The sequence below is a fragment of the Oncorhynchus gorbuscha genome, linkage group LG25 (genome assembly GCF_021184085.1).
Source record: "Oncorhynchus gorbuscha isolate QuinsamMale2020 ecotype Even-year linkage group LG25, OgorEven_v1.0, whole genome shotgun sequence".
NCBI classification, from domain to species: domain Eukaryota; kingdom Metazoa; phylum Chordata; class Actinopteri; order Salmoniformes; family Salmonidae; genus Oncorhynchus; species Oncorhynchus gorbuscha.
The window spans coordinates 13,189,256-13,202,394 of NC_060197.1; the positions used below are offsets into that span (position 1 = coordinate 13,189,256).

At 40.8% G+C, this 13,139-nt stretch overlaps 1 protein-coding gene across 5 annotated transcripts in view; it reads left to right on the forward strand.

The window, feature by feature from the left end:
- LOC124014538 (solute carrier organic anion transporter family member 1C1-like) overlaps positions 1–13,139 on the forward strand; it is a 64,243-nt gene that overhangs the window by 18,196 nt on the left and 32,908 nt on the right. For all 5 annotated transcript variants that reach the window (XM_046329652.1, XM_046329651.1, XM_046329650.1 and 2 more), the window contains 2 exons: positions 6,711–6,852; positions 12,102–12,234. In XM_046329652.1, the coding sequence (XP_046185608.1) occupies positions 6,711–6,852; positions 12,102–12,234 (275 nt within the window). The remainder of the gene's footprint in view (positions 1–6,710; positions 6,853–12,101; positions 12,235–13,139) is intronic.

Genomic DNA, 13,139 nt, shown 5'->3' on the forward strand with positions numbered 1-13,139 from the left:
CAGAGCTTGAGAGGATCTGCAGAGAAGAATGGGAGAAACTCCCCAAATACAGGTGTCCCAAGCTTGTGGCGTCATTCCCAAGAGGATTCGAGGATGATGTTATCACTGCCAAAGGTGCTTCAACAAAAGTACTTAGTAAAGGATCTGAATACTTATGTAAATGTGATATTTCAGTTTTTTTATGCATTTGCAAAAATTCTGAAAAACTTGTTTTTGCTTTGTCATTATGGAGTATTGTGTGTAGATTGATGAGAGAGAAAAAACATTTTAATCCATTTTAAAATAAGGTTGTAACGTAACAGACCCAAAAAGTCGATGGGTCTGAATACCTTCCGCATCCACTTGTATAAGCATTAAAACAAATTACAAATGGCATTTAATCGTACATTTGATAAAGACATACACAAATAATATAATACTAATAAAACAATAACTTTATTGAAAGAATAAGGATAAAGGGGTACATTGTCTTATTCAAACCTGAAAACAAGGTGCAAGTGACATCATCCTTTCATAACCATAGCATTTTATACAACATTCATCTCAGGGATATTGTCATCAAAATTGAACTGGAATTACAAAATATTATAAGAATAAGGAATACACTAAAATAACAATGATGGTCTTTAACAGTTTCTTCTTACATAAATTCCTCTAGGCCTATAGCCTAATACTCGAAGAGTCAGAATTAAAATCATTCAAGATTGGGGGAAATAATAATATAATAATAATAATATAATTTGACGCTTTTATGACTTACAGTCATGTGTGCATACATTCTGTATGGGTGGTATCGAACCCACTACCCTGGCGTTACAAGCGCCATGCTGTCCTGCTACAGAAGGACCACCCATGAAATGACATGGTATGGCATGTATATCTATGCATGTGTCCTGTAAGGGTGTGATTGTCCCTCAGCCCTATTTACAGCCTCAGTAGCATGTTGTTCAATCTCTCCAGCCCCTGCCTATCCTTGTCACTGTGGAGCTCAGGTGACATGTCTATAGTGTCGTCCTCCTCACAAAGGTCTGAGAGCTGACAGTCCACCACAGTGTCCTGGAGAGAGAGAGTATTTACAAAAATATATTTATGACATTTATGATTCCCATATACAGTGGGGCAAAAAGGTATTTAGTCAGCCACCAAATGTGCAAGTTCTCCCACTTAAAAAGATGAGAGGCCTGTAATTTTTATCATAGGTACACTTCAACTATGACAGACAAAATGAGAGACAAAAAAATCCAGAAAATCACATTGTAGGATTTTAAAAGAATTTATTTGCAAATGATGGTGGAAAATAAGTATTTGGTCACCTACAAACAAGCAAGATTTCTGGCTCTCACAGACCTTCTTTAAGAGGCTCCTCTGTCCTCCACTCGTTACCTGTATTAATGGCACCTGTTTGAACTTGTTATCAGTATAAAAGCCACCTGTCCACAACCTCAAACAGTCACACTCCAAACTCCACTATGGCCAAGACCAAAGAGCTGTCAAAGGACACCAGAAAAAAATTGTAGACCTGCACCAGGCTGGGAAGACTGAATCTGCAATAGGTAAGCAGCTTGGTTTGAAGAAATCAACTGTGGGAGCAATTATTAGCAAATGGAAGACATACAAGACCACTGGTAATCTCCCTCGATCTGGGGCTCGAAGGAAGATCTCAACCCGTGAGGTCAAAATGATCACAAGTGAGCAACGGTAAGCAAAAATCTCAGAACCACATGGGGGGACCTAGTGAATGACCTGCAGAGAGCTGGGACCAAAGTAACAAAGCCTACCATCAGTAGCACACTACGCCGCCAGGGACTCAAATCTGCAGTGCCTGACGCCCCCCTGCTTAAGCCAGTGCATGTCCAGGCCCATCTGAAGTTTGCTAGAGAGCATTTGGATGATCCAGAAGAAGATTGGGAGAATGTCATATGGTCAGATGAAACCAAAATATAACTTTTTGGTAAAAACTCAACTCTTGTTTGGAGGACAAAGAATGCTGAGTTGCATCCAAAGAACACCATACCTACTGTGAAGCATGGGGTGGAAACATGCATTGGGGCTGTTTTTCTGCAAAGGGACCAGGATGACTGATCCATGTAAAGGAAAGAATGAATGGGGCCATGTATCGTGAGATTTTGAGTGAAAACCTCCTTCCATCAGCAAGGGCATTGAAGATGAAACGTGGCTGGGTCTTTCAGCATGACGGTAATCCCAAACACACCGCCCGGGCAACGAAGGAGGGGCTTCGTAAGAAGCATTTCAAGGTCCTAGAGTGGCCAGGTCTCAACCCCATAGAAAATCTTTGGAGGGAGTTGAAAGTCCGTGTTGCCCAGCAACAGCCCCAAAACATCATTTCTCTAGAGGAGAACCATAATTTGCTAATAAATATAAAAAAAATCCTACAATGTGGTTTTCTGGATTTTTTTTCTCATTTTGTCTGTCATAGTTGAAATGTACCTATGATGAAAATTACAGGCCTCATCTTTTTAAGTGGGAGAACTTACACAATTGGTGGCTGACTAAATACTTTTTTGCCCCACTGTATATGGGAATCATAAATTTTACTGGTAAAATTGCAATCATGCAGCAGCCCTCTCTTTTGCCTGGCTAGCTAGCCATTGTAACGACCCTGGGTTTATAAGCGCGGAAATCGACTCTGCCGCTCGAGCATGCTTTTGCAGCACAGTCGATAGCGAGCCGGACCTCGGGCTAGAAGGTTGAGGGTTCGAGACCTGCTCCCTGCTGTTTCAGGGGGAGGAATATACAAAGCAGTGAATATAACCCCCAAAAATTATCTTGGGAGCTGATGTGGTCGGAATTTGATGATGAGTTATTCCAGATTGGGTATTCCTGTACGTTACCACAATCACACCATGTTGTTCATCATGAGACATACTTCTCCAACACTGTGTTTCTCGGAAAGTTCCTTCTTCCTGTCCCCACGATGAACGGAGAACCCCGCTGACTGTATGGACGGGGACAATATATCCGGAGAGAGCCAATGTAGTGGTCCATATCCCAAGGATATTAGTTCAGTTCTACCCTCTCAGGTGATGCATTTCTGTTGTTTTCTCCTGAAGCACTCTGGAAAGTATGTCAGTCAATCCAATACCTGCCAACGAACGTTGTTGCCATAGTGAAACAGGAAAGGTGACTGACGTTGCTCTCTCAACAGAGCACATTAGGAACAAGTCAGATGGTTCTTTCTGGATCTCTTTCGATTCCTTTGATAAAAACTGCCATTTTGATAGGCAAGCTGAGGGAATGGGCCTGGGGAAATGTTGGAGCCACTCTCAAATTCATAGACACAGTGGATGCAAAGGCTGACCGTCCATAGCCGAAATCTGTCTTGCCTATTACTGTTACTAAAACTGCATACTGTGTACTTATCATACTACATACAATTGAGAACATACTGTTTAGTAAAAATGTATGGAGTAGGCAACAAATACTAATATATTAGACTCATATTAGTGCTGGGGACAATAAAAGGCCACTCTAAAATGTGCAGTTTTGTCACACAACAGAATGTGACGGATGTCTCAAGTCTTGAGGGAGCGTGCAATCGGCATGGTGACTGCAGGAATGTCCGCCAGAGAATTGAATGTTAATTTCTCTACCATAAGCCACCTCGAATGTCATTTTAGAGAATTTAGCAGTATGTCCAACCGGCCTCACAACCGCAGACCACGTGTATGGCATTGTGTGGGCGGGTGGTTTTCTGATGTCAATGTTGTGAACAGAGTGTGCCATTGTGGTAGTGTGGGGTTATGGTATGGGCAGGCATTAGCTACGGATCAACTCCGAGTCATGAGTCCCTATGGCTGAAATCTGAGCCACTGGGTCCACATTAACTCAAAATACAGTTATTTACCCAGTCAGATATAGCGTAGTGGACAGAAAAATGTAGCAGTGGTATTATGGGTCATGTCCTTTGAACAGTAGCCTAAGGGCTAGAATCAAGCCATTTTCTCTCAGGAAAAGAGGGAGACTACATTTGGCTACAGAACCTGTATATGAAATGCAGTGTGAAAGTGGGAGGGTTGAGCAATACTAAAACTTCAAAGAGCCTACTTTTCTATAGCCTACTCAAGGGAGAGAAAATATAGCTATACTGTTGTTTTACTATTAAATTCAATGCTGCGATTGATTTTTTTATTTCATAAAGCAGTGTGTGTTTCTTAACCAGGCAAAGGGTAGCTAAATAGAAGGCTGGTGGTGACTGGTTATCTAAACTGAAGCAAGAGAGTCACCTGCGCCTTGTGTATAAATGGAGCCGGAGCGGAGCCTGTCTGCATTTCTGCCCACTCTCATCGCTTTCTCCCCAGCAGCTCACCAGCTTGATGTAGGCTGTGTTTGTTGGGTGTGACACATCCTTCCCACTGCTTGACAGAACTGAGCATCTGTGCTGCTAATATTAATTGTGATTATTATTGAAAAGCTCTCAATCTCTCCAAAAACTCTTATCCAGCCCACACTTAGTAGCCAGATGTTAGTCACAGAGATAATTTTGTCTCGTTTTAGTAAACTGAAATTAAAAATAATTTTAGTTTACTTCTAGTTTTTCTGGCTCTATTTGGTCAGTTATTGTCTCGTCAACTGGCACTGGAAAATAGGTGTTTGATGAATATTTTAGTCACTATTTTAGTTGACAAAATTAACACTGAGTCTTCAACCTATTTTGAAACTCCATCCCACAGCTTTATAGCCAACCAATTGGCAGCCAGGGGTAGCAATTTGTTGTTTTTTTAAAATCAAGGAGTGGGCCTTGTAATCGCCTAAAAACGTCCTTTCCCCTGACACAAAGGATTTGTATCCAGAGATCAGAGAGTAGCAGCTTGTTATTCTTCAGGATTAAAGCTACATGAAACAATGGTGTCTAAGCCTCTTAAAATAAGACTGTTTGTTAAAGTATGTTCAAAGTTGAAAAAGGTCAGTTTCTCAGGATTGTTAGTTAGCCCGCCGGTGTGGCTCACGGTTCTATGGTGTTGGTTTGAACTGTAATGCTATGATGAATAAATATCACAATATTCTACTCGTTAGCATATCGTCGTACTGTTTCCACTGGTATTAGTAGACGATTTAACAGGAAAGTATGTGACTCGAATGAGTACTTTCTGGTACACAATGGGCCTCAGGATATCGTCACGGTATTTTTGTGCATTCAAATTGCCATCGCTAAAATGCAATTTTGATCATTGTCCATAACTTATGCCTGCACATACCATAACTCCACAGCCACCATGGGGCACTCTGTTCACAATATTGACAGCAGAAAAAACGCTCCCTCACACGACGCCATACACATGGTCTGTGGTTGTGAGGCCAGTGGAACATACTGGCAAATTCTCTAAACTGACGTTGGTAGAGAAATTAATATTAAATTCTCTAGCAACAGCTCTGGTGGACATTCCTGCAGTCAGCATGCCGATTACACGCTCACTCAAAACTTTAGACATCTCTGGCATTGTGTTGTGTGACCAAACTGAACATTTTAGAGTGGCCTTTTATTGTCCCCAACACAAGGTGCATCTGTGTAATTATCATGATGTTAAATCAGCTTCTTGATATGCCCCAGTGTCAAGTGGATGGATTATCTTGACAAAGGAGAAATGCTCACGAATGTAAACAGATTTATGCACAGAATTTGAGAAAAATAAGCTTTTTGTGCTTATGGACAATTTCTAAGAGATTTTATTTCAGCTTATAAACAATGGACCAACATGTTGCGTTTATATTTGTGTACCGTGTAGTTTCCCGGGCTCGTCTTTGATGTGGAAAAGCCCATGGGAATGTGGACGTGCCGCTGTGAGGAGACAAACCTACTCATTGTGAGAGATTAGGTGTTGCTAGTCGTGAGTGGCCCAGAGTGGGAAGACTGATGCAATGAATGCTAGAGCTCATCTTTCCTAGCCTAGACCCCAATCTGTCTGTGCTATCTTGCCAAAACCTTGTCACTAATTGTCATGCCAAACATGTTTGGCACGACAGTTCCATAAGGAGAACAGAAACAGACTGAGACCTACACTGGGTTCTTCACTCTTTTTGGTTCCAGGTAGAACCATTTTGGGTTCGATAAAGAACCCGTGCTCGTTCCAGGTAGAACCCTTATGGGTTCTAGGAAAAAACATTTTGGGATCCGTGTAGGTTATCATATGGGCACACCCGAATATCCTTTTTAGGTTCTATATAGCACCTTTTCCCTCCTAAGACTGAAGGCCAATCCATAATGTATAAGTTCCTTCTCCTAGTCAAAACCAATCCTTTCTTCATCAGTTGCTAGGGTTGAGTCACCGTTCTCTCACATAAAGAGCCGTCTTAAGTCTGACGTAGACTCTTAATCCTCTCGTTGTCCCTGTCTTCCTCAATACCCTGTAGTTACAGATACACTTTGCCTTCCCTATCAGCCTCCATCCCCCTTTTCCTTTCCCTCTTCTATCCTCCTCTCTGTGCTTCTATGATGTAGTTAGAATATTAAATAGGAAATGTGATAGCAGGAGCTAAAATAGGCTAATGAGCCAATGAAAAGTACAGCCATGGTGTACATCAGAGCAACACAAGGGTAACTCTCCCTCTCTCTGACAATGAAACTCTGGATACAATCCGAGTACAATCTGATATGTATTAATTATTCATAAGCAATACCCCCCATCCCCTTTCATTTATCTCTCACTTTCTGCCACCTCCCTCTCCTTTCTTCCTCCCCTCGTGCTCTTCAGATGTTCCTTGTGGCCCTATCGTTTGCCTACTTTGCCAAGGCCTTGTCTGGCAGCTACATGAAGAGCACAATAACCCAGCTGGAGAGGCGCTTTGACATCCCCAGTTACCTAACAGGTGTCATCGACGGGAGCTTTGAGATGGGTAAGTAAGTGTCTGCGTCACAGGTCCCCATCCCCCATGTCCTCACCTCGTCCTCACCCCCAGGGCTATTTTGGGCTTCCGTTTTATCCATGTTGTTGTGAAAGAGAAGAGATGTGAATGAATGAATGGGTCACCAAGGCCTTCTAGGAAGTCATCAGGGCCTCATTTATCAAATGTGTGTGTGTGTGTGTGTGCGCAAAAAAGTGAAACCTTGTATGCTCCAAATTTCCCACAAAGGTTGGTATTTCTCCATCTTGCGGGAAAGTTTTGCATATCTCCAAGTACAGCTCAGACCATTTGTACGCACAACTTCTCGTGGTTGATCAGTTGTATTGCAAGCAGATATTGTTCTTATGGGGGAAATGGTGTTTGATGCACGGGAATAATAAAAACAATTATCACATGGGCCTAATGATAAAACAGATGCATTTGCTGTTGGTAAGAAGATTGCATAGCAGCATGTAGCTTAATATAATGATTTTACTTTTATTGTATAAGCCTAAATCATAATCATATTGTAGGGCGTCTCTCCTTTCCTGACATGACTGGTTTATTCCCGCTACAGAACAAATATTAGACTACCATTTATCTATCGTTCATTCAATAGCGCACCATGCTCAAAAGGGTATATAGAACGGTAGCCTACTTAAAATATTTGACATTAGAGGTAGGCCACAGTAATGCTGTGAGGTAAGAGGGCGACGTCATAGTCTATTTAATCTCAGAGTCTATTCTAAGGCAAGAGATCTAAACACCATAATTTACCGATAAACAAGATATCGAACAACAATTTGTCTTTTGATTAGAAGTGTTGGCTGAAGAATTTACTTTTAAATTGTTTGAATAGACAATCAATCTTGCAGAATGTGCGGCCAGTGTTTGGCACTCGCTATAGGCGGCATGCATTTTTTTGGTTTGAAAGTCACTGAAATACATTCTGCCTACACTTCTACAGAAATCTTATCAAACTTCCCATTGTGCCTTCTTTGAGAAACTGTCAAATCAAAGTTTATTAGTTACGTACACATATTTGCAGATGTTATCTCATGTGCAGTGAAATGCTTATGTTTCTAGCCCCCAAAAAACTAGAAATTAAGAAATATCAGATGAGCAATAAATACTGCATTTTTTTTTACCATGCTGCCCTACGCTCAGCTTGGCAACAGAACAATAAGATCAGCTTGTTGCTTCCATCAATGTAATTGTCTGCCTAATTTCCAATCCCCCATATATTGTTTGGGTAATGTATATAAAATATATATATTTTTAAATACAGTACCAGTCAAAAGTTTGGACACACCTACTCATTCCAGGGTTTTTCCTTATTTGTACTATTTAAAATAATAGTGAAGACATCAAAACTATGAAATAACACATATGGAATCATGTAGTAACCAAAAAAGTGTTGATCAAATATATTTTATATTTGAGATTCTTCAAAGTAACCACCCTTTGGCTTGATGACAGCTTTGCACACTCTTGGCATTCTCTCATCCAGCTTCATGAGGTAATCACCTGGAATGCATTTCAATTAACAGGTGCCCCTTGTTAAAAGTTAATTTGTGGAATTTCTTTCCTTCTTAATGCGTTTGAGCCAATCAGTTGTTTTGTGACAAGGTAGGGGTGGTATACAGAAGATAGCCCTATTTGGTAAAAGACCAAGTCCATATTATGGCAAGAACAGCTCAAATAAGGAAAGAGAAACGACAATCCATCATTACTTTAAGACATGAAGGTCAGTCAATCCGGAAAATATCAGTCGCAAAAACCATCAAGCGCTATGATGAAACTGCCTCTCATGAGGACCGCCACAGGAAAAGAAGACCCAGAGTTACCTTTGCTGCAGAAGATCTTCATTAGAGTTACCAGCCTCAGAAATTGCAGCCGAAATAAATGCTTCACAGAGTTCAAGTAACATACACATCTCAACATCAGCTGTTCAAAGGAGACTGTGTGAATCAGGCCTTCATGGTCAAATTGCTGCAAAGAAACCACTACTAATGGACACTAATAATAAGAAGAGACTTTATTGGGACAAGAAACATGAGCAATGGACATTAGACTGGTGGAAATCTGTCCTTTGGTCTGATGAGTCCAAATTGGAGATTTTTGGTTCCAACCGCCGTGTCTTTCGGAGATGCAGAGTAGGTGAACAGATGATCTCCGCATGTGTGAAGCATGGAGGAGGGGGTGCGATGGTGTGGAGGGTGCTTTGCTGGTGACACTCAGTGATTTATTTAGAATTCAAGGCACACTTAATCAGCATGGCTACCACAGCATTCTGCAGCCATCCCATCTGGTTTGCACTTAGTGGGACTATCATTTGTTTTTTGACAGGACAATGACTCAAAACACACCTCCAGGCTGTGTAAGGGATATTTGACCAAGAAGGAGAGTAATGGAATGGTGCATCAGATGACCTGGCCTCCACAATCACCTGACCTCAACCCAATTGAGATGTTTTGGGATGAGTTGGACCGCAGAGTGAAGGAAATGCAGCCAACAAGTTCTCAGCATATGTGGGAACTCCTTCAAGAGAGAATGTCAAGAGTGTGCAAAGCTGTCATCAAACCAAAGGATGGTTAATTTGAAGAATCTAACATCTAAAATATATTTGTATTGTTCAACACTTTTTTGGTTACTACATGATTCCATATGTGTTATGTCATAGATTTGATCCCTTCACTATTATTCTACAATGGAGAAAATAATCAAACTAAAGAAAAACACTATATTTTACAATAGTTGTCTTTAGTTCATTTTTAGTCCCATCATTCACCCTCAATCTATCTCTGAAGACCATCCAGTTTTTTCTATTTGCCATATATTTTCCAACTGTGCCGTTTCACAAAAGTTCGGAACCTATGTACATTTTACGGACAAAGTATATTTTACATTCGTTATCTTTTTTTTCCCACTCTTCCGCTCGCCTCAAGCCTTTTTGTGTAGAGTAGATGGAAACCAGGAGAAGCCTGCTGTAGGATTCGCTGTGTGCCTCTTGCCATGGCTCCAATGCCCCCAACCACAGGGAGAGAGAAAAGTGCTGAAGCATCTCAGGAGAGCTCGATAGACTAGCCTCAAAGTCCTTTCTGTATTTAACCACTCTCTAATAGCAGGATGTACTCTGAGCCTCTTGACCTGTTAAAACCATAGAGACGTTTCCCTTTTGGGAAACCCTTAGCAACAAACAAAGCAGTTATTCTAGTCCACGCAGTATTATAAATGGATGAAGGAAAAAATCGACACATTTACAGTCAGAGATCATCAGTTCAGGTGTTTTCAACATAATAGCACAATCAAAACAGTTATTTTCCTTAAGCAGTATTTTAAACTAACGAAGGGGCACAATGACACTTCAACTATCTGGCATTTCCAAGTGCTAGGTTTGCCTTAGTCAGAGAACAGTTATCTCTGGAGTTCAGAAGTTTAGACATTCTACAGCAGGTTTCTGAAGTGGTACTTCCCAAATCCAGCACCCTTGGAGAATAGCCTACTCACTCCTCTTAATAATGAGAGCGGCTGGAGGTCCTTAAGGAATGGACGTCATCCATCCATCCTTGAAAGACAACAATTGGTTCCATCATGAAATGGCTGCTTTTCATTTACCTCATTAAAGTTTTTATTGCCCACCACTCTCCTCCACTACCCACATTTCTCTCTCTCTCTCTCTCTCTCTCCCCCCCCCTGTGTTTCCCTCTCTCAACCCCCCCTTTCTCACTCACTCACTCACTCACTCACTCACTCACCCCCCCCTCTCACTCTACCCCAACCCCCATCCCTCCTCTCTATCCAGGCCATGGCACAGTCATTCAATTGGCCCTTGGTCATTCAATTTGGAGGGTTCTTCTTTTCTTATGATTCAATTTGTAAGCATTACCGACAGAGTGAATGTGAAAATGGATTCCAAGTGGTCACCCTATAAGTAAAAGGAGGGCTGTGTTGGTTACATTGCCTACTTTGCCATTTTCTCTTTATTAAACGGACCATGACTTTAAAACTAGCAGAGATCCAACTCTGGAACTTTGATATGCCCTTAGAGTACAAACCCCTTGACATTTTCCGCATTTTGTTATATTACAGCCTTATTCTAAAATGGATTAAATAAAAAAAAGATTAGTCAGGATCGAGGCAAAGGTGAACTGAGCAAAGTACAGAGAGATCCTTGATGAAAACCTGCTCCAGAGTGCTCAGGACCTCAGACTGGGGCGAAGGTTCACCTTCCAACATGACAATGACCCTAAGCACACAGTCAAGACAATGCAGGAGTGGCTTCTGGACAAGTCTCTGAATGTCCTTGAGTGGCCCAGCCAGAGCCCGGACTTGAACCTGATTGAACATCTCTGGAGAGACCTGAAAATAGCTGTGCAGTGACGCTCCCCATTCAAACTGTAAGAACTTGAGAGGATTTGCAGAGAAGAATGGGAGAAACTCTCCAAATACAGGCGTGAGAAGAATCGATTCTGTAATCGCTGCCAAAGGTGTGTCAACAAAGTACTGAGTAAAAAATAGTTTTTGCTTTGCCATTATGGGGTATTGTGTGTGGTTTGATGAGGAAAAAGACCATTTAATACATTTTAGAATAAGGCTGTAACCTAACAAAATGTGGGAAAAGTCAATGGATCTGAATTCTTTACAAATGCACTGTATATTATTTTCAACAATATATTGGAACATTTGCCGAATACATTTTTGTATATTGAAATCAGAATACTACTCATATTACAGAGCAAGCGGTAAAGCTTCACACGGCACCAATTTTTTTATTTTTAACATCTACAGTCTTAAGGGAGGCTAAAATGTCAGAAATATACCAACTTTGATGAATTATTTCTAAATTATGCTTTTCGATACAAATGTCAAATATATGTCAACAATGTCCTTTTTTTTGTCTGGGTTTCATGAGTAATCACTCTATAGTGGGAATTAGGAAACCAACGGTGGCACTATGTTGAAACTCACCATGGCAACACACTTACATCAATGAGAGGAATTAGGCATTGTGATTGAGAATGAATTCAAGCAGACCATTGTGTCAGCGCTGGGGTCAGTTCCATGTCAACTCGACAATTCAAGAATCCATTCAGGAATGGAATCGAAATAGAGTTGTAAAACAGAAAAACTCTTATGTGAAAATGCATTTTACTTTTCCAATTTGTGAATTGAATCTCGATTCCTCAGAATTGTCCATTTGAGAATTGAAATGGCAACTTAGAACACACTAATTCTGTGTCTGTCTGTCGCCCTACCAGGTAACCTGTTGGTGATAGCATTCGTGAGTTACTTTGGTGCAAAGCTGCATCGGCCCAAGATCATAGCCATGGGCTGTGTACTGATGGCCATGGGAACATTCATCATCGCTCTGCCACACTTCCTCATCGGACGGTGAGGTTTTACTGACTTAATTTGAAGGAGGATTAACTTACAATGCTTGGGTTTCCAGCCTCTTTTTCAAATCAAATTTAGCAGATTGTTACTGCGGGTGTAGCGATTTGCTTTTTGAATGCACTTGTGGTACAGTAAGCTAAATCTTATCTGGATATGTGTGTAAGCGCGTGCGTGTGTGTGTGTGTCTATTCTGTTCTGAATCACGTTTCCAGTGATCCTCTATTTAAAGGAAATGTCAGTCTACAGTGCATTCGGAAAGTATTCAGACGCAAGTATTCAGGATACACCTGAGCTCAGTTTCGAGTCTCATAGCAAAAGGTCTGAATACTATGTAAATGTGTCATTTCAGTCCCCAAAAAATATTTACATTTGCAAAGATTTCTAAAAACCTGTTTTTGCTTTGTCATTATGGGATAATGTATGTAGATTGATATGTAAGGCTGTAAAATAACCTAATTTGGGAAAAGTCAAGGAGTCTAAATACTTTCTGAATGCACTGTATTTCTGTGTGTTTGGACAAAGTCTGGTAAAGGACAGATATCACTGTGACTCTGTAGTGATATGCTAATATACAGAATTTTGCACATATCTTATATATTGTGTACCATCGTTTGTGAGATGAAGCATTGTTGTGTGTTATCATGTGTTCTCATTAGCTTGGCTTGGTCATGAAAGTTTGATCAGTCCAAATGTTTTATCCCTCCCACAAGAATCTTAAAGAATATATGCTGCACGGTCTCTTTTTACTGAATGCCAAGAGAAGTTTTACTATATGCATTTTTACAGCTGTGGGATGTTTTTCTGAAAAACACTTCAGTCGTCAATTGTTTGTATTTTACAGGTGAAGCCAAAAAAGCTTCTTCAATAAGTATTGTGTGTAACATGATGCGCTTGAATGTATA